A 20,681-nucleotide genomic window follows, 5' to 3' on the forward strand; every position below is an offset into this window, starting at 1 on the left:
CTATAGATGAACTGAGTAATAAATATTGAATTTCTGATGAAATCTGAAATTTTGTATTTTTGGGGCAATTTTTGCCATTTTTGGTCAAAAAATGTGTATTTCCAAAACTATTCATCTGATAGCTTTAAAATTTGGTATACAGGTTCCTACAGATAAACTACATGATATTTATTGAAATTATGATTAAATCTGCGATTTTGTATTTTTGGGGCAATTTTTGCCATTTTTTGTCAAAAAATGTGTATTTCTAAAACTACTCATCTGATAGCTTTGCAATTTGGTATACAGGTTTCTACAGATCACCTTAATGATATTTGTTGAAATTATGATGAAATCTGCAATTTTAAATTTTTGGGGCAATTTTTCCCATTTTTGGTCAAAAAATGTATTTCTCAAAAAGTACTGGTCTAACACCTTTGAAATTTGGTATACAGGTTTCTAAAGATGAACTAAATTTGATCTTTTGAAATTACGATGAAATCTGCAATTTTTATTTTTAGGGGCAATTGTTGCCATTTTTGGTCAGAAAATTTTATTCTCAAAATACTCATCAGATAGCTTTGGTTGACATGTTCTTAGGGATGATCTGATGTGATATGTTCAAAGTATGATGAAATCTTCAATTGTGTATTTTTGCATCTTATTTTAGCCACTTTTTTCTTGCCACTGCATTGAGCTATCAAAGATTTCCACCTTCTTCATCAACATGTGTAAAAAATAGTTATTCTCTCAATAAACACAGCGGAGCTATATCGGCCGCTAGGTCGCTTGTTTCATGTTTTAAAGAAGACCTGTTAAAGTGTCAATAGTTAAGAATGTTATGGTTCTCCACAGGTACTCTGTTATTCTTTTACGTTGACTTTTCCTTCCAAAAATAATTCTCTGTTTGTTAGCTCCGCTGTCAGCGACGTGGAGCTTATCAAATAGGTTGATTTTCCGTCGTCGTTCGTCCGTCGTCGTCCGTCAACAATTGCCTTCTCCTCTGAAACCACAGGTCCAATTGCTTTGAAATTTTATATGCAGTTCACTTGGGGTGACCTCACTTAAGTTTGTTCAAATTGTGGTGATATTTGCATATTTGTATTTTTGGGGCATTTTCTGCTGTTTTTGGTAAAAAAATCTTCTTCTCTGAAACCACTTGTCCGATTGCTTTTAAATTTAATATGCAGTTTACTTAGGGTGACTTAAATCAGATTTGTTCAAATGGTGGTGAAATTTGCATATTTGTATTTTTAAGGCAATTTTTGTCATTTTTGGTAAAAAAATCTTTAAAAATCTTCTTCTTCAAAACTACAAGTCAGATAGCTTTGATATTTGGTACATATGTCCCTAGGGATGATCTATTTCAGATTTGTTCAAATTGTGCAGAAATATGCAAATTTGCATTTTTAAGACAATTTTTGCCATTTTTGGTCAAAAAATTTTTTTTCAAAAAGTACTGGTCTGATAGTTTTGAAATTTGGTATACAGGTTTCTATAGATGAACTTAGTAATATTTATTGAATTTCTGATGAAATCTGTAATTTTGTATTTTTGGGGCAATTTTTGCCATTTTTGGTCAAAAAATGTGTATTTCCAAAACTGCTCATCTGATAGCTTTGAAATTTGGTATACAGGTTCCTACAGATAAACTTAATGACATTTATTGAAATTATGATGAAATCTGCAATTTTGTAATTTTGGGTTAATTTTTTCCATTTTTGGTCAAAAAATGTGTATTTCCAAAACTACTCATCTGATAGCTTTGCAATTCGGTATACAGGTTCCTACAGATCACCTTAATGATATTTATTGAAATTATGATGAAATCAGTAATTTTGTAATTTTGGGGCAATTTTTGCCATTTTTGGTCAAAAAGTTTGTTTCTCAAAAAGTACTGTTCTGATAGCTTTGAAATTTGGTATACAGGTTTCTACAGATGAGCTAAGTAATATATATTGAATTTCTGATGAAATCTGTAATTTTGTATTTTTGGGGCAATGTTGCCATTTTTGGTCAGAAAATTTCATTCTCAAAAAACTACTCATCGGATAGCTTTGGTTGACATGTTCTTAGGGATGATCCGATGTGATATTCAAAGTATGATGAAATTGTGTATTTTTGCAGCTTATTTTAGCCACTTTTTTCTGGCCATTGCATTGAGCTATCAAAGATTTCCACCTTCTTCATCAACATGTGTCAAAAATAGTTACTCTCTACATAAACACAGCGGAGCTATATCGGCCGCTAGGTCGCTTGTACTGGTTTTGGCATAAATGTGGCCGACCATGATTTGTAGTGTAGTCGTTTACCTTAAAAGTGAATGAAAAATCTAAAATCAGTAGAGATTCTAAAACAAGTCCTTTTCTGCTAGATAGTAGAGACACTTATAGTTTTGTAACATCGATTACATTGATATTGTTCTGGTCTCTTACGGGATATCAATTTCCCTTGATTTGAAAGATGTGAAATCACTTTTTGAAAGTGAACATGTCTGTGTAACAAGGTTTTAATGCCATTATAGTACCAAAACGGCGTAGATCTGCACAGCCCAAATGTGATCAAAATTGACAGACTTGTTTTTACTTTGAAAATTCTTAATGATTTGTTAGTGCTTCTTCCATAAAAGGACTGTTTCTCGGAGTGGAATTTAGGGCAGACACTGTCTGAAGTGCAACAGTGCAGATACTTGCTGAACCATAGTGAAAGAATAACTCAGAATGGCCCATTTCTGAAATGTCATAAGTGGGAGTTCAGCTCATTGTCAGGATTAATATCCAGGTCAATTTCTCAGCTTATTATCACAGAGTAACTGTGCGGAGTTTGTACAGAAATTGGAGTTGGAAATGTTAGCAGAGTTATCTCAGGTGCATCACTTGTGTTTGGAAAGAGCAGAATTGTTGCCAAATGATACCATACATCGTTCATCCTTATGCCTAGCATTAACACTGAATGTTTTGCTTTGCCTAGAATTTACGCAGTGCAATAACTGACATGTCGGAGATCCTTTGATATAAATTCACTAATTCTACTCTAATTACATCCCTTATTAACTCCTAACTTTGGATATTGGGCCTGTTTTCCAGTATGTGTGTTGTGCTTGTAAAATAATCTTTATGTGCCCTCAAAATCTTGCTGAAATGCATGTAGCGCTCAACTTGTCAACAAGGCCTGTATGTGTTTAGAATCTGATATTATTGTTGTCATGACAACTAAATTCTTGTCAGTGACAAAAATTCATTTGTCAACAACAACATTTCATATTTTACAACATAGATTGTGTTTGCAAGGTGAATACTCAGTATTTCAGCATACATAAGTTGGTTTTCATACGTGTAGGTATTTTACCGATGTTAGAGCCGTAGTTCCTTTTAATAAATTACCCACACACGAGAAATAAAATTATAGATATTTTATTATTAATTATTTCAATATATGAATACAAAACATCAAAACTTACATACATTATCTGCATGACTTGTTTCATTGTAAATCATTTAAAGGAATATTATTGCAACAACATAACTAAAAACGCTAATAATAAAAAAGAAAATGCCACTTTCCAATTCCCACTAAACAGTCAACAGCTGTATACACTAGTTTCATCTTCAATTTCACTAGTCCAGCACGGAGGCATGAAACTAAGAATAACTGCTGTAGGCAATTGAAAAGTATGTCAATATGACAGCTATTGACCTTCCGAGACTGTCCATAGATACTGCCAAGTTTTACACTCTCCGTTTGTGACGTTTTCTTTTTAATGCAGAGTATGAAAAATTTGTTGAAGGTAAGATTAACGGTCAAGTGCCGAAATTCGGCCGTGAATTATCGGTTCCTGTATGGTCTTTCATCATCAGAGATTCCCAAATAAAAAAACAACGACAGAATAACTTGAAAATGAACGGTAAAACGCTCCCAAACCACGCCAATTACACATATGGACAACAATTGCTTTTGAAAAGTGAAGTACTGTCCTCGAAAAACTAAACTAAGTATGCAGACTAACAAAATATTCCTCTTTAGCCGTACAATTCACTTGCTTTCTCAAATTAAAGAAACACACTTTTCATGTACAGGTGCTATGCTGAGCTGTATATCAATCATAAAATACATGCCAAATAAAATATAGATAAATGGTACAAATATGAGACATCCTCATAGTATCTAGTTTTATTAATGAAGTCTCCAAATTATAACTCCACTTATATGTAATCATCAAAAATGTTGTAACATTCAAGAACTATGATCAAAGTCCGATCCTGGAAGTGAAAAAACTTATAGTAATTTTATCAATTACACATTTGTCGATAATGAAAAAGGACAGTAAAGTTTAGAAGACTCTTTGAACAAATATATGCGATTGAGTAACATCATGAACGTGTTTTTACATCCAATACTTTAATAGAGTATGCTGCATAGCTCAAACTAGAGACTAAGAGGAAAGGTCTAGGCATATCAGGGAATGGCATTCAATACTTTGAATTAAAAAAAATGATATGAACTAAACCAGGAGCATTTAGACAGTACCCATTGAAGCACTACTTTAGGAATGGTTTTAAAACATACAGTGGCCACCTTTGTCAGTCAAGTTCAAAGCGCCATTAAAGGAAAGAAAAAGTATCACTACAAAATTTAATGACTTTGGGAATGTATCCCATTTGTTATTTTTTAAACAAATTATTATGATACATAAGTACTACTTCTAGACGAGAGATCTATCTGATCTTGTCATTAAGATCACCATATCAAGAAGTATTCAAGTAAGTTTGATGTATCATAAACAAAATTAAAATGTGAGGGATTGGCTTTTATATGGTGTCATTTTTTCCAGAAAAAGGGCAGTTTATATGAAAGATGTTTGCGTAACATGTCTCTTCAGTATTTAACTACTGGCTAACTCTCTGGTTGCGGCTTGTAAAGCATCATAAAATCCATCAAGACTAAAACTAATGAATAAAGGTGAATAAAGGATATTCTCCTTCAAACATGAATGATTCTTGATTCATGTTGACATAGATTGGCCAAATTAAATTTTACTCATAAATTTAATGAATTTGACAATGTACAAAAGGTAATACGTTGGCATTGTCCCCACATGGGTCACCCTTTATTTTCCGGATCGATGAACAATTATATGCTGAATATGTCAGGGCATTAAAAAATGATGAACACATCTTCTTGACTGATGTAACAACAGTTCACATATTGTTTATTGTTCATCGACCATGAAGTGTGTTATTATTGTGTGATCCCGCTGAAATGCTTTGCGTCTGTCATGTTTGTCACTTGTCTAGACGTAGCTGGCCTCCTTTTCTATTCTCTGGTACAGACAGCAGGCGAAGATGAGACTGAAGACCTGTTGAAATGAATAGGAGTGTATCAAATTTGGTGATAAAACTAATATCCTACTTCAAGAGAAAACATACATGCTGGCAATGTCAAAATTTTAAGGAATTTTGAGGCTGCACTCGGTCGGACTTCAAAATTTTACATCGCATGACACGACTCTTCAGATAATAAATGAAACTGGTGAAGTTGCCCTTCCACTGTCTGCTTTCATGGTCAACGTAGACTTTTTAATCCTCTGTCCGGCGAAGAATGGCATCCAAACAGTAATTTTGATGTTTGCGGTTGGATTTTCGGGGTCACAAGGTCACATTCTAACTCTAAGTCAGATTTTCTTGTCCCGAAGGTGCAACATTTCTTGTAAATTTGAGGGCTACATTGGTGCCATCTCTTTACAGCTAATTGTCTACACACACTCACCTCAACGATGGCCACTGCCAACGCAAGACCGATGATCACTTCCAAGTTATACTGTACCCATTGTATCATAGACGTCAAGCAGCCCTGGGAGAAACAAAGTGATGATGAAGATGAGAAAAAATCAGAATATGTCTATCAGACAAGCAGGCATTTAGCAAATGAGTAGATGATGGGTACTATATATCATGTCTGTGTATTGAAAGTAGCCAAATCCATGTTAAGTGTTAACATGGAATGAACCATAAGGTTCCCTAGCATCCAAAATTCTACCATTTGCCGACAGGTTTACTTCAAGACTAAATTCAGCACTGACTGTAAAAAGTACTAACTTTTAAATAGTTCTGCCTAAATGCATACTTTCTCCCTGATTTTTGCATGACATGTCTCATTTCGATGTTATTTACATCATAGTTTTCTGAGTGAAAAAGGAATTTCTATCAATATCTGTTCACTGCCCTCGAACAATTTTGTGATCGTCCCTAAAACTTACATCTTGCCATAACATGTCCGGATTATTCGCCTTGATAGTTCCACGGGTGCACGCTGGGAAATCAGACTCCTTCTCGCAACAGGCACGGGGTACGGCTTGGTGTTGGGTTTGGTCAGAGAGATACCAGCGACTTGTCTGCCAGTCCTTGTATGTCTTGGATCCACAACATTGGTACTAAAAGGGATAAAATTCAGCTTGTTGGAGTTAGAAACCAAGAATTGTATATGTCTTATCAACAGATATTAGACTCGAAAACATTAAAATTGGATATTGTATAAGTATGTTTGCCTAAACGAGTCAGATAAATACCAAGATTACACAGAAATTACGTCATTTTGTTTTGGAGACGGGATTGATGAAACAAGACTGTAGTTTCTACAGTCACTACTAACTATGAGAGTGCATTTTAATTTCATTTGGGAACTTTGGATCCCAGAGCACTTTCTACGGCTGGTCTCTTTTATGTAAATATTCCTGAACTTTTATCGATTGGAACATTTGTGTACATTTAATTGGTAATATATTTTTCTGTCGTATGTAGAGATCGTATGCCAACGAAAGTTTATTTACTGTTCTGCTCCATATGGGAGTTGACGAGCGACATTTTCATCAAGCAAACACACTGAGGACTGAACACGTATGATGATAGATGTTATACGGTAACATATAACAAATGTAAGTTCGGGCTAAATTACAATACATCGATATACTTTGTATGACAGACATTCATGATATCAGGTCTAGATTGATGCAAGAAATGGAATATTGAAATTAATATCTGATGTTACATATGCTGTCCTTTTCTCAAACTTAAAAGATAATTCTGAGTATGACTACTGCCAACATATTCCAAGAAACAGAAGCGACAGAAAAATTACAAGACCACTACACGCAGATTGCAGCATAGGGATCAACAGTGGAGAGGGTCTGACAGTAATCTGCAGAGAGATAGAGCGTCCTTTAACACCCTGACGGTCTGAAAGGAGAATCTTTGCATAGATATTGCCAGTCGGAGGCAAAAACCACACCTAATGTACAAAGCTGCCAAATAGGAATGGAAATGCCGATACTTGCTTCCGAAAATAATTTGTGTTTATTTGTCGAGTCATATTTGCTTCTTGATTTGAATATAAGCAACAACTTTGACAATGACTTTTGCACATCTCCATTGCATTCATGTTTGACAGCTTTCTACAGTTGTTAGTAACGAAGCTGCAGATTTAAGTATTAGAGGAAAATACATCCATGCTGGAAAGTACGCCTACGCATGCGCGAAAACAAAGTTGTGAAACAATGAGATAACACATCACATGTTATCGATGGACTATATGCAAAACTGACTCTACTTTCGTATTTTGTTAAATGAATATTTTAGGGACTTTGATGACGTCAATTTCCGTCCAGAGTTCCACATTAGGTATTGCGTCAGGTCATGCGTCAATCAACAGGTGGTCACGGCTCAGTGGCAACACCGTCTCTGATTCGAAATAACTCCCATGCGCGCAAACCAACGAGAACGCTGGTCTAATTTTCGTTGTTGAGGTCGCTTTTCTATTTCTTTACTAATAAATGCATTTTGAACTGCCAATTTGTTATTGATAAGCTGCGGAAACGCTTTGATTTGATTTCGAAAGAAACAGTAGGGAAGAACAAGCGTTGAATGCGCATGCGTCCATCACGTTCGCTTGTGCGCACAAAGTCTGCAGGAAGATATAATAAAGTGCACTGCACAAGCAAATTGAGATACTAATTATAAGCAAGGGGTTAATAAGCTGAAATAAATAGTAGAAATCTGAAACAAACTCTCAGTGTTAGTGTTAGTTGTTAAGCCGCCATGCTATAGCCATGCAAGCGATAATTAACCACAAAACATCGGTGGTTAGTGGAGTAACGCTAAATCTGCTCTCTCTTCCGGTCTCCATGGTTACTCACGTTACGCTGCAACTGATCCCATCCGCGTGTGTGGGCGTATCTGTAACCATAGCGATAATCGATCGATCGTTGCAGGAAGAAATGAAGCCACCAAATGAGCTACAGTGGAGAAAACAAATAACAAATTCACATCTTCGAACATTTGAAGAGGAGGTATAGAAGAGGCGGTACTTACGTCGCGTTGTAACTCATCCCAACCCCGTGTGTGTGCGTAATAGAAGCCATAGTTATAGTCAATGGAACGTTGGAGATAGTCATCTAACCACCAAACAAGCTAAAAGAATTGAGGAACAAAATAAAATGTTGAGTTGATCAGATCCGTGGGAACCGCGACACAAGCAGGCTGCCCTCTTCAGTCACATTCCATTGGAGGTTATCGCATATGATACGTATAAATGGTCATCGCAAATAACATCATCAAAATTCTTGAGGTCTTCTGATATTCATCGTGCATCTTGACTTTTTCAAGTTGGCCTTTGCCTCCACATGATTTCGGGTCAAATCACAGAGCAATAGGAAACGATACTGAGCAGGAATTTTCTACAAGCTTCGGTAGACTGCACTTAGGGGACAGTTTTTCAGACTCTAAAATTCCTATTGCCAGTCTACTTGTGTGGATTCATATTGAAGATTGTGGAGAAAGTGAACGTTTCACTATCTTGGTTTTGTGAAAATATCAAATAGATTTTTTTCTCGTAGAGTTATATAGGGACAGCAGCCATTTTGAAACTTCAAGTGTCGGTAAATTTTTGGTTATTTTGTTTCTCTGGCACCAAAAGTTGCAGCTCTGATTTTATAGACTTGATTTTGAATGAAAGTGGTCTGAAGCTCCATCAAGGAATAGTTTGACAAACGTTGGGTCTTTCAATTTCGAGGTATGTCGCAGTAGTATTAACAGTACGTGTCTTTTTGCTCTTGCATTCTCAATTTTACCCGTCAATTGAGTTGTTTCCCTCCGTTAAAGTGCTGGTTGTTGTTGAACCCATAAATAGACTGATACATTGCTAATCGTAATTTTTATTTGTCCCTTTTGTAAAGCACTCTTGTGGAAGACCCATGCTCAGCGTAAAGCGTTTCCTAACACAAGTAGAATATCCTATAATAACAACATGAAGATTTGAACAAATTATCTAAAATTTCAGAAACCGATCAAACTTCTATGCTCTCAAAACCACATTAGCAAAGTGAAGGCCGAAAGGTTTTTCATATTACTCGAAGCACAATCTCTGCATTCAACAAGCCCCAATCTTTCTGTTTTGAACAAATGAACCAATTCTCATGGCAAGATTATGCAGCAATTTTCACACTTATCGCAAAAAAAATCACTAAGTCTGCTTATCTGATAATCGAATTGACTATAGCTATGGTAAGTTTACGTACAACGCAGAGAAATTCACTCTTTGCAACGGCCAACAAAACTTTCTTTTCCAACCATGCTTCAAGATTTTGCGAATATCCATCGATTCTTTTATGACTTTGACGAAAAATTTCACTGAAAGATATTTTTTCAGTGCTATCATTGAGCAATAAAGTCGAATAGCATTGTGGGACTGGTAATATTGCATACTGTAGCCTTGGAAATTATCATAATTTACATTTATTACGTCAATTGTATTATGGAAATCCGCCTCATCACAATAAGACACAATTATAGTCATTCTTTTTAAAATTTGGCGGCAATATTAGATTTGCATTATATTATATCTCAGTTATCTTCAGGTTGTCATGATAGACGAATTGATTTTAGATAATGCGACATGGAATCACGAGTCAGGGTATGAATCTGATGCTGGTTTTGGTACATGTATTACAAGAAATTACAGAATAGTGGGCATCAATGAGTACGGATTGACTTAAACAGACCTTTGACTTGATGACATGTACATGTAATTAATTTGGAAAATTGTTACGTTGACATGGTTGTACGTGGAATACGTGAACAGCAAAGGGAACGTGTGTGGCAAAAAATGTTTTGTGATTTTAAAAAGTAAATGGTTTTTAACAATAAAAAAATAATGTTCGACAACAAAGTAGGTTGTTTGAAGGTAATGGACAACAAAGCACATCCGTGATGACGTCATCAATTATCGCAAATGTCATGCGACTGGTTAAATAGGGAAGAAAAAATCCTTACGATATTTTTTAGTGGATAAAACTTACAAATTTTGTCACTGCGATAAAAAAATCCTGAATTAAGTATAGAAAGAGGAAATTATCTTTTCTTTCCTGCTGATTTAGTGACGATCCCGATGCCAAGTGTGGCATGTATGCTTATCAGACAAGTTACAAGAGAGACTTCATTGTCATTCACAGAGTTGTTGTGCTGTTTTATGGGTTGGATAATATCCTATTAGTGAGACAAAACCGTTGTAAAGTGAAACATACATGACTGTTTGAAATTACATGACATCAGTGTTTCTGGTAAATATTTTAACTTTTAGGTACAATGTACAGTGAAGTTAGATTTTCCGAAAATAACCTGAAATTCTTTAAAATGTTTACAATTCTTGAAAATCCTAGGATCGGCATGTTTCTTTCTAAAACTGTATTGTGATAGACACGAAAACTATGAAAACTATGAAAAGTCAACAACCAAACATTGAAGTGAATATGTACATGTATTGAATCTGTTAACACATATAATGTATGCATAGTGATATAAGTGGTTAATGTAATAAAGTATTATTTACAATTCAAATCTATTTCACGATCTATCAAAATTGCGGTACACAGAGAGGATACTTTGATATTAGACATACTTAACAATGTGTTGTGCTGTGTTATGACGTGCCTCGACGTGCATGTTGAGTGATACGTGCGTATTCAGTATGAAGTTCAGTATGAAGTTCAGTGCTGAAGTGTGGAAATGTTTAGTGGTGTGATTTACATTATTTGATGTGATGTAAGTTTGAGGTATTTATGATTGTGTTATGCAGTGAGTTCTGTGATGTTCGTGTGCTGTGCTGCAATGTAGACAGTGTTGTGAATTGCTCGTGTTGAACGCTGTGATTATAACAATGTGATACACAACTCGAAAGCTCATGAAGAGAACTGTACTATGATTATGCACATGTTTATTGTCATAATAAAACAATTACATATTCGGCTCTTACATACATATTTGACGTACATATGTAAATAAACGATATAAATATGTGGTATGGGATGACATAATAAGCATGTTGATGTCTTATGACAGATTTCAACTCCAATATCATATTTCGCTCACGTCGTTTTAAGAATGGAGGATGTGGATTTTGGTTAAAGAATATGAAAATAAAGCACAGAGGCAAATACGATGTCATTACAGTCTATACAATGGAATGTCACGCCACGTTAGGACATTGTGATAGAATTGTCGTGTTAATAGGGTATGTCATATCTTGTCACGGTGTGTAACATGTCATGTCCCTTATGTGACCATCTTGTGATGTCATGTGTTTTTGTGTTGTGAGTAATTGATGTTAGATCATGTCGGTGTGTTGCTTCGTTGCGATATGTATTTGTGCAAGTTATCTTACGTAAAATGTTGTCATGGTAACAAAGTGTCGTAGAGAAAAATAAGAATGTCAATGTCCCTTCCCAATATATGTGGAAAAATATGAATACATACGGATGGAAAAATCACGCAATTGTATTTTTTGTAAATTTGACAACGTGCAGTAACAAATATGTAATTGCTGAGCATGCCAAAAACGTGATGTATCTCCAAGAGTTCTGACAAGCGTCAGTGGACATTCAAAGATATGGAAAAATGTATGATGTGATTATCTTGGTATGAGTAACAATGTTGAGAGATACACTCAAAACACTTTGAAATCGACGAACGTCACATTTAAAGCATGTTATGACGTGATTGGTGATTGGTGGTAGTGTTAGGATTGAATTCGTATGAGGGCGCCGTTCTCTTCCCGATAAACAGTGGACGGCAGAAAGACGGTGATGTTATGGAGAGAAGTGACATTCATGCAGAATTGAACGGGTTAGGCTAGACAAGATCTTAGTTAGGTACTGTTATGATTTTCAGGTTGGATTAGATAAGACTAGATATAGTTTAGGGTTGTTAGATGGATAAAAGTGTTAGTTGTTAGAGATGGAGCTTTCATGCATTCAAAATTTAAGTATACCCTGATTTATTGGGTGTATTTAAGACGGGATTAAGCAGATTAGACTAGACTAAGCAAGATTAGGATGACTTATACTTTCACTTGTTAGTTGATGAATAAACATGTCTCCAAAAGGTTAGCCAAGGTCACAAAAATAAAGCAATCAAAGCTGTGAATCACGAGCATTGAAACACCAGTCCTGGATTAAAGCGAAGCACACCTATTCTTCCGCAAAGGGGCGAACATGCAATGTTAGTCGGCAATCTAAAGCTATTGGTGATAGAAGTCAGCGTACATGGCCAAAGCTTTGCTATGGTAACGGCCTGCCTTGCGATGACGATCACTGTACTCACCAAGTCGTGATAGATCCAGGCCAGGATCGCCAAGACGCACTGCAGGATAAGGACGATCAGCATAGTAACGAAGTACTGAAAACAAAGGAAATAATGTATGACGTCATTGTCGGTGTATACACCGTTTAATGAGACCACTGTGGATAAATAGATGAATGTGCTCAAAGGAATAGATGATGACTTTGTTTTTTACATCTACTAGCTTCGCGTAAATACATTTTGTTCCTTCCACACTATTTTTTTTTGTAGACTATTTGAGCTCATCCGGTATTTGTGTCACCACGTCCGACTTAATATTTCAATCAATACTTTAGAGCGAATCCTAAAACGAGCAGCTTTGCATCGATACAACGAAGTGTGCTCGATTCAAAAAACATGGATAGAGTCCACTGTCAAACCAGCTTTGGTATTAGCAGACATACTGCCCCGAAAGCCGAGGCACATCAAGCCAAACCTTGCAGCATCGTCGTAAAACCCGAGTCTCTTTCCGACAACCGGTCGGTCGAATTGTGCTCAGAACAACGAATCGAAGTAAACAGAAAAGCCTGGTTTGCAAGAAGACCGTGCAAGGGACGCAAGCTATCGACGTAAGTATTGATAGAAAACAATGCGACGTGACATCAAGACTATTACTAATAAAAAGAACTATTTATTTTGTTATTTTTTAGGAAATACAAAATTCAAACCAAATCGATCACATTCAGTCAATATTGCATCCCCGTCAGTTTAATTTTCTATCAAACTAACGGTATTCATCGTCAGCCTATTGAACAAATGAATCGGACCCGTTACAAAAATAAAGGAATTCTTATGCGCCACGATTGATATACCGGAAAGTCATACCGCGAAATGTTTGCATCTGCTCAGAGAGTGTTACTCTGTGGCTGGGTAAACGCGGATTTCTTTGTGGTTTCAGTTACCGTGGGATTTCATGTAGCGAATGATTGCACTAATAATGTAATTCAAATCTATTTGTTTGCCAATTCGCTTCTATCGTGGATTTATAAAAAATATATGCTGACCCGATTTCCGAAGTTCCTCTTTTTTGTCCTGAAAAAATTTTAAGTTTCAAAAGAATTCGTTATCGGGGACAGTTACGTTATGAATGATATGCAGAGGTGAGAGGATGGACTATGGTATATTGCTTGGGCTGGGAGCTGGCGGGCTTTCGAACACGGGCTCCCAGTATAAGGATATATCAAAAGGCACTTGCATAGTCTTATAGTCTTAGTGCAAGATCTTGTTGCATTACAAAAGACAGGTTATTGTATGCCTCTTTGTTTGTTTGTTTGTTTGTTTGTTTGTTTATTTGTTTTTCATTGCGTAAAGCCAGTAATTGGTTTTAGTGTCAAATCTTGTTGGATTACAAAGGACAGGTTATTGTGTGTCTGTTTGTTTGTTTGTTTGTTTGTTTGTTTGTTTGTTTACTTGTCATTGCGTATAGCCAGTAATTTTGAAGTAAAAAAAATGAACGGACAGTTGCAAACCGTTCAGTAATCACTTTTTGAACTGACTTACCGTTCCCAGGAGGCACTTGCTTTCTCTGAGGGCGCCACAACAGCCGAAGAAGCCCACGAGACATATTACCGCACCACATATGAGTAACGTATACAACACCGCCTCGAACATCTCCGACCCTAGCAGGTCCTGGAAATAATGCTGATCAATGGCCAGCCATATGCACACTCCGAGGATGGCAAGACCACAAATCTGAAAGTAAAAGAAGAAACGACATAAATAAAAGGTGTGAAGAAGTACAAGAGGAATGTCATGTTCCCCTTCAGATAATTTAAATTCTTATTTTTCCATATTCTTCTCAAAGTTTTGGCAACGGCAGATTAAGGTAGCGTGCGCCTCGAAGATGAAAGACTTAAACCGTTGCTAAAACTTTCCGTAAGGAAGCATTGAAATGTTACCTTTTCGAAATCAAGAATGAAAATCACTGGTCACCGTGCAAAATTCAGTAATTTAGAAAAAAATGCCCATTAATATTTATCGGAATTTGAAATTCAAAATGCGCTCCAATCCGTTGAAAACTTCACGGGAATGTTTCCAATTTTCGCGAAAAAAAATTGATTATTTTACTCCATAAGCTTCAAAGTAAGCCCTAAACACAAGTGGCAGACCAAAGTGTACTGTAAAAGTTTGAGAGTCTGAATATCTGTCCCCAAGGCGCATTCTACATAAACAACGGGCAACATTTTATAACAGACTACACCAACCTAGTGCTTGACATGCCCATAACACTAGCCTTCACTACGTGGCGAATTCAAGTTTGACATGAACGCGTAACTGTTAACCATAGAAGTGTTTGCGTGTAAGAGACATTATATTGAATATCTGGCATTATTGGCAGGTAATGTAAAAATTCTGAACGTCATAGTTTAGCTTCATAACATGATGAAAACTAAATTCCTATTTTTTCCATAAACGGTTACGCTGCACACGCCTTGAAAGTATTAAGTCAAATATCTCAGGCAATCATTTATCCAGAGCCGATGAAAAACGACTGAAAATCATAACTTCCTTGGAATGCGATTGTTTACATTTCACAGATATTGATAAGAAATACTGCCTGTATTTGTACCATGCTAATTCACACACATATCCGAGGTGACGTCACACGTTAGTTATTCTCGGCATGTGAGATAACGCCAGACTTTGTTCCTTGGCGGTCAGTCTATCATGTTCTAACGGGGTGCTGTTACTACCCTCAATAGCCCTGCTCTTTATCTGATCTCATTGTTGAATTAAATATTAACCCAAAGCAAGCCTGCACACATAACATCGGTCAGACAGGTCACGTCAGATCAAAATTAAATGTGTATAACATTCGTAAAAAATTTTGCAGCTTTCTGAAAGAACTGACGCGCTCAACCTCATGCACTTTTTGCAAATTTTCGTTAGCACTATATTAAACTGATAAGCCGCAAAATAAACGTGTGTGCACTTGACCTTGACAGGAAACAAATGGGTGATTGTGCTTTTATCAGTATTTTTGTTTACAACCCTATTCAGAATAACGTTGTTCGGTTACATACCTGTGCAAGATATTATCTAGAATTCTCTTTGAGCAACGCCATCGGATAATTATTATATTTTAACACACGCATAAAAAATCTATTCCTTTCACAAGACCTCTCGGTGAATCAATTTGCTTTAAGACACTTCAGCTTTTGACAGAGGTTGCTAGAAATGCCAGCTACTCAGTTCTTTAGAAAATGAGAATTAACTGAAACAACACCTTCAGACTCAAATTCTTATCTGAACAAGGCGTATTATAAATACAGTCCCATAACCTAACGGGGGTCATCCGGGGTCTTCATTGCATTTCTCTGTTGTCCGCCATCTTGGTAAATAGCGTGGGTCGACTTATCATAATGCCGTTCATGATTCATACTCAATTTATGTTTTCGCCCATTTTCCCTTCAGAATGGAAGGAAACGAAATTTTAAAAAAAAGATTTAATAGATGAATAGTATCACTGAGAAGGACAATTCAACTGCCTGGAGCACAAAAATATAGCGTGGTTGATTCCTAAGATCAGACTAGACTTGTAGATAAAATTTAGGGGTGCAGGATTTTACTGTCAGGTCAAAAAATTACCTCTCATACTGCGTATATTATTTTATTCATCTTATGCTGCGTACATTAAAAGTTTATTGGTTTGTTAATGATCGATAACTCCTTGAAACTTCAAAATTATCAAAGGAGGAAAGCATCACAGCGTTATTACACCATTTTAAACAGAGTGTGACCTAATTGAGGAAATATTCTGTAGGCGGCAATATTCTGACTTTGAAGTGGGAATGGTATTTACGTTTTTGCTCACTTTATTGACCAAAATTATCGTGCAATGCTAAATCATGCTACAGTATGAGTTACAAAGATTTGTGTTCATTTTTACAGGAATTGTGAATTTTTGTTTATATTCGCTGTATGCCTGCATGAAATATAGTATTTAAGATAACAATTTTAGCACAGTATTGTCCGCTTATATTGTCCCGAGATGAACATAGAATATGGCAGTTTACGAAAAACGCGCGTGCGTATATATGACCTTTAATTATTATTTTGACAGTTATTCGCAGGCCCATTCAAAAATATTTGGAGAATTCATAGCACTGCAACAGGATAATATTGTAGCCTTCGTGAAATTGTCGTCTTGACGATGTAGGACGGACGATGACTTGAGTTTTTGACGTACTTCCAAACAGAAATACCGTGACTTCCTCGGTTGTCTTTGCATGATTTCATTCTCGTCAACCTTGAACTCCAGGAATCAGAAATTACAAAAGACTCATTGTAATTTTACAATGTCAAGTATACGCAGGAGTATGAATTGACGGCCTAGGGTCGATATTTTGTTATCATGAACATGGCACTTATCCAATCCGCCTTGAAATTGAAGTCAGCCTGCATGAATGAAAAGCGTCCGCGCTTCTTGAATCAACAGGTGGTCGCCATCGCAACACAAAGGTTATCAAACTTGACGAATTAATGCACACATTGGGTGACTGCTTAAATAATTCCAAAGATAATTAATGTTTTTAATCCTCGCAGAGTCATTTCAAACAAATCAGAACTAACATAACTTTCTCATCATGTTTCGCATTCGATCAACAGGTGGTCGGTACGATAAATATACACGTAGTGTAATAATAAACTCCTTTCTTACGCTCAAATTACACTCTGCATTCCGTTTTGTCAACCTGAGAATCTGTCAACACGCTGTAGATTGATACGAATGAACGAATATCAAGATCGATGGAAATTAGTCCTATACTTTGATCTCGTGGAAGCAGTGCCCTGCAAATGTTTTAAGTCCAATAACTCACGACCGGGGAGGGGGGTGTCTTATCATCCACTTCTATAAGAAGCTACAGCAATGGCCAGCTGATTCCACTTTTATCAACTTTCTGGTAGCTCAACCGACGCGTCTACCTTTACAGAACATTTATTTCTTAAAGCTTGATATGACGTCATACTTACCCAGACGATGAATGTGAAAATGAAAAACAGCAAACGAATCAGTCCCATTCCAAGACCCATGGTGACTTCTGTTGTTCACGACCTTTGGCAAGAAAAAACAAGAACAATGTGTGATTCACATATACCTCACGGTGGAGTGACTGTATTTGTTTAGAGTTCATGTTCGTTTCGTAAGCCTGATGATAAACAAACACAATCTTGAAAATAACATAGAATGCGTCAAAAAGTGACAAAGAGCTCAAAAGAAAATATTTTCAGTGTTTTTTTTCTTCTATCGAGAAATCGTCGTCTGTGCCATTTGCAATGCATCATTCCCTAGTGTGGTTCTCGGTTTGCTAGCGCAGATGCAATGCGCATGCAACCTACATACGGCGAGACAAGTCCAAACTGCAAACCCAATCATTATATCCCGTAAACATTTTAGCTGTTGCCATACAAAATATCACTAGAAAACGTGATGTACGAATTTGAGTACTGGTGCTGCAATGTATTTATAGAAATTTTCTGTACCGTCTAAGGTCATTGATGATGTATCGCGTGCCGTACGCGAGCACGTGTTTAGGCCTAAAATCAAAAACTTTTAGCGCACTTGTGCGAAATTTACCTGCCTGTAATTAGTTTGTATGTGTACAAGTTTACCGTTATCTCAAAATAGTGTTTTGCTTGCATAATTTATCATAAAAATCGCTGTATACCCGCCATTTAACAAAGGTCACAAATTCATGTTGAAGGTTTTTGATACCGCCATCTTAGTATTTCCCAGGGAGTGCCGTATACGTACACATCGCTGTCTTAGTACAAATGACGCATGACGTAATTGACACAATCATGGTCTGGCTATCGGTGATATTACGTGAAAACAGGAAAGCACTAGGCGACATAATTCTAGTCATATGTTGAAGGTTTGAAAACTGGTTTCCACTGAAAGCCACCAAGTGTGTGAAAATCAAGCACACCACGTTACAACCACAATAAAACGAACAAAACGGGGAAATGATAAGGTCCACGCTTTCGTCGCCGCCATGATGTTTGATTTAAAAAAATGTAAGCCTCAAACTTGCAAAATTAAGTATAATTGCATCGTACGTTAGTTGTAAATTATGCGATTGCAAAAATAGGAAAAACTATTTTGAAAGGCCAAGCTCAAAGCCCCAAGATCATAACGATGCATCCGTCGTTCATACAGGCATCGCGTACCATGCTACGCGCATGTGAAGTTGGAAAAGCCTAATTCATCCCCAATTTAACATGAAAATGTAACAAACGACAGCAACATACCTATGAAGTCTGCAAAATTTTATCCCCGGCTGAGATAAGTGGGCGAGAAATTCGTCCAAATTTTTACCAGCCTTTCAAAACACGACGACAATAAATTACATATGGCTTCCCGCTCAACTGCCGTATTATATCGGCGGTAATTATTAACTTAGCAAAGTAAACAATGCCGTGCTCGTTACAGAGCGGTACATCCTGCGACCACCACAGAGTAATTCACAAAATAAGGACCAATTTTATCATAATTATCACGCTATGACTGTATAGTTGGATAGAGCTTTGTGAAATTGAAAAGAATTATAATGGCCCTCTATACACTGAGGAGCTTGCCTCCAAAATTCCATAATTCAATAGTTGGTTATTTATTAAGTGCCACCAAACTATAATGGAGGCGATCATCATGTCGCATTTTGCACCGATTTTATTCGATGACGTCACTGGATTCAACTGTTCACACAATTCTTGTGTAAAACACTGAGTTTGTAACAGTTTTAAAACACCAAGGCATTTTGGTGATTTGATCGCGGATGCACAGACAGATGTTCTTTTGTTTTCTGTACACGCACCTGTAAAAGTCGGCCATCTTGGATTATAAAAGTTAGCTGCTGGAATTTTCGTACTTTTCAAATTGTTGTTCTCAGTGTAACATGATTCCCTAAGAGCACAACTCGAAATATCATGCTTAAGGTTGCAAATTGAAATTTAGCTGTATTGAACTCTAGTTTAGATGTGATGTTGTAAGAAAGATCTTATCAAATGATAAGATCGAAATTATCACAATTTCTAACTGCTATGGTATAACGGACAGGAAACTACATGGTGTTTTGTCACAGTTTTCTGTTACAATGGTGCATATATACAGACCCAATGAGGCTAGTACTTACCACTTAGGATTAATACGACGGTCTTTATCCAATAGTCCTATTACTAATCCAAAAGTGGACTATTTCTCTCACAAACTTCTTAAGATTCGAGGAGACCGTTAAAATGGTGGACTTAAAATCTAGCGCTGACCCCGCCCGTCACTATAGCGATAGAAATATGCCAGTATGATGATTTCGTCCAACCTTTGAACTCACTCCCACCCGTTGGTCTTACTTGCCAGCCATGACGCCTTTTAAGTGTTCGATACAAAACATGAACAAACGTTTCTAAACCAGGTTTATAAGACGAAAGCGACAAAGAAAACATTTATTTTCAAAATTGTATAGACAGAAAATATTATTTGTACGATTTGTATTCACATGAAATTTGGAATAACTTCAACAAATACAGCACTTCACTGTAAAATGGATTCTGGTGAGGGAGGTACAACGCGTAAAGTAAGAGCCAAAATGCTGGACTGTGACATCACTATGTGCCTACAGTCCGCGGCGATACATTTTATAAACACCCACGCTGTGACAAGATTTTCGTGTGCCATATTCACGAAATTGGAAATTGCAAAATACTACGTTTGTCACTTATGGTAGCGATGAGCAAAAGACTAATGATGCGGTTTTATTTTGCCGGAGAAGGGTGTTGTGGATATTGATGAAAAAAAATGGAGGTAATCGCATGTTGGCGAATAATGAATTATGACGGCTGAAGTTAACTGGTAATGCAAAGTTGTACATTAACTTTTGGAGCCGTGAACAGTGTCGCATTGTGTATTAAGCCATGGGTCACATGGATATGACGTCATTGACAAGGGAGTGCTTCAGCTCAGTTGGGCGTACGTCAGGGACGTAAGCCCAGGTTTACAACCAGATATGAACTGTAAATGCTCACGTGTTTCATTATATATTG

The 20,681-nt window shown here is 36.7% G+C and overlaps 1 protein-coding gene across 4 annotated transcripts; it reads right to left on the minus strand.

Annotated features, from left to right (window-relative positions):
- Positions 1–3,376: 3,376 nt before the first annotated feature.
- LOC139135650 (CD151 antigen-like) lies at positions 3,377–19,983 on the minus strand. 4 transcript variants are annotated; one of them, XM_070703175.1, is made up of 8 exons: positions 19,778–19,983; positions 17,619–17,700; positions 14,145–14,336; positions 12,627–12,701; positions 8,168–8,266; positions 6,236–6,409; positions 5,746–5,829; positions 3,377–5,335 (listed from the first exon to the last, which is right to left on the minus strand). In XM_070703175.1, exons 2-8 carry the CDS (start codon positions 17,676–17,678, stop codon positions 5,270–5,272), a joined length of 750 nt encoding a protein of 249 aa, XP_070559276.1. In that variant the 5' UTR covers positions 17,679–17,700; positions 19,778–19,983; the 3' UTR covers positions 3,377–5,269. The 4 variants fall into 4 exon arrangements, with proteins under 4 accessions (XP_070559276.1, XP_070559266.1, XP_070559293.1 ...); XM_070703165.1 differs by lacking the exon at positions 8,168–8,266 and adding an exon at positions 8,343–8,441 and having other exon boundaries at positions 19,778–19,944; XM_070703192.1 differs by lacking the exon at positions 19,778–19,983 and adding an exon at positions 18,897–19,025.
- Positions 19,984–20,681: the final 698 nt, after the last annotated feature.

Source organism: Ptychodera flava, chromosome 1 (genome assembly GCF_041260155.1).
Source record: "Ptychodera flava strain L36383 chromosome 1, AS_Pfla_20210202, whole genome shotgun sequence".
Lineage (NCBI taxonomy): Eukaryota > Metazoa > Hemichordata > Enteropneusta > Ptychoderidae > Ptychodera > Ptychodera flava.

Excerpts from the sequence above, each read along its gene's own strand:
- LOC139135650 (XM_070703175.1), bottom strand. The coding sequence starts at position 17,678 with ATGGGTCTTGGAATGGGACTGATTCGTTTGCTGTTTTTCATTTTCACA. Across the intron at positions 14,337-17,618 it reads TTTTCACATTCATCGTCTGG|ATTTGTGGTCTTGCCATCCT; the intron begins GTAAGTATGACG and ends TTTTACTTTCAG. Across the intron at positions 8,267-12,626 it reads CCTGGATCTATCACGACTTG|CTCATTTGGTGGCTTCATTT; the intron begins GTGAGTACAGTG and ends TCTCCACTGTAG.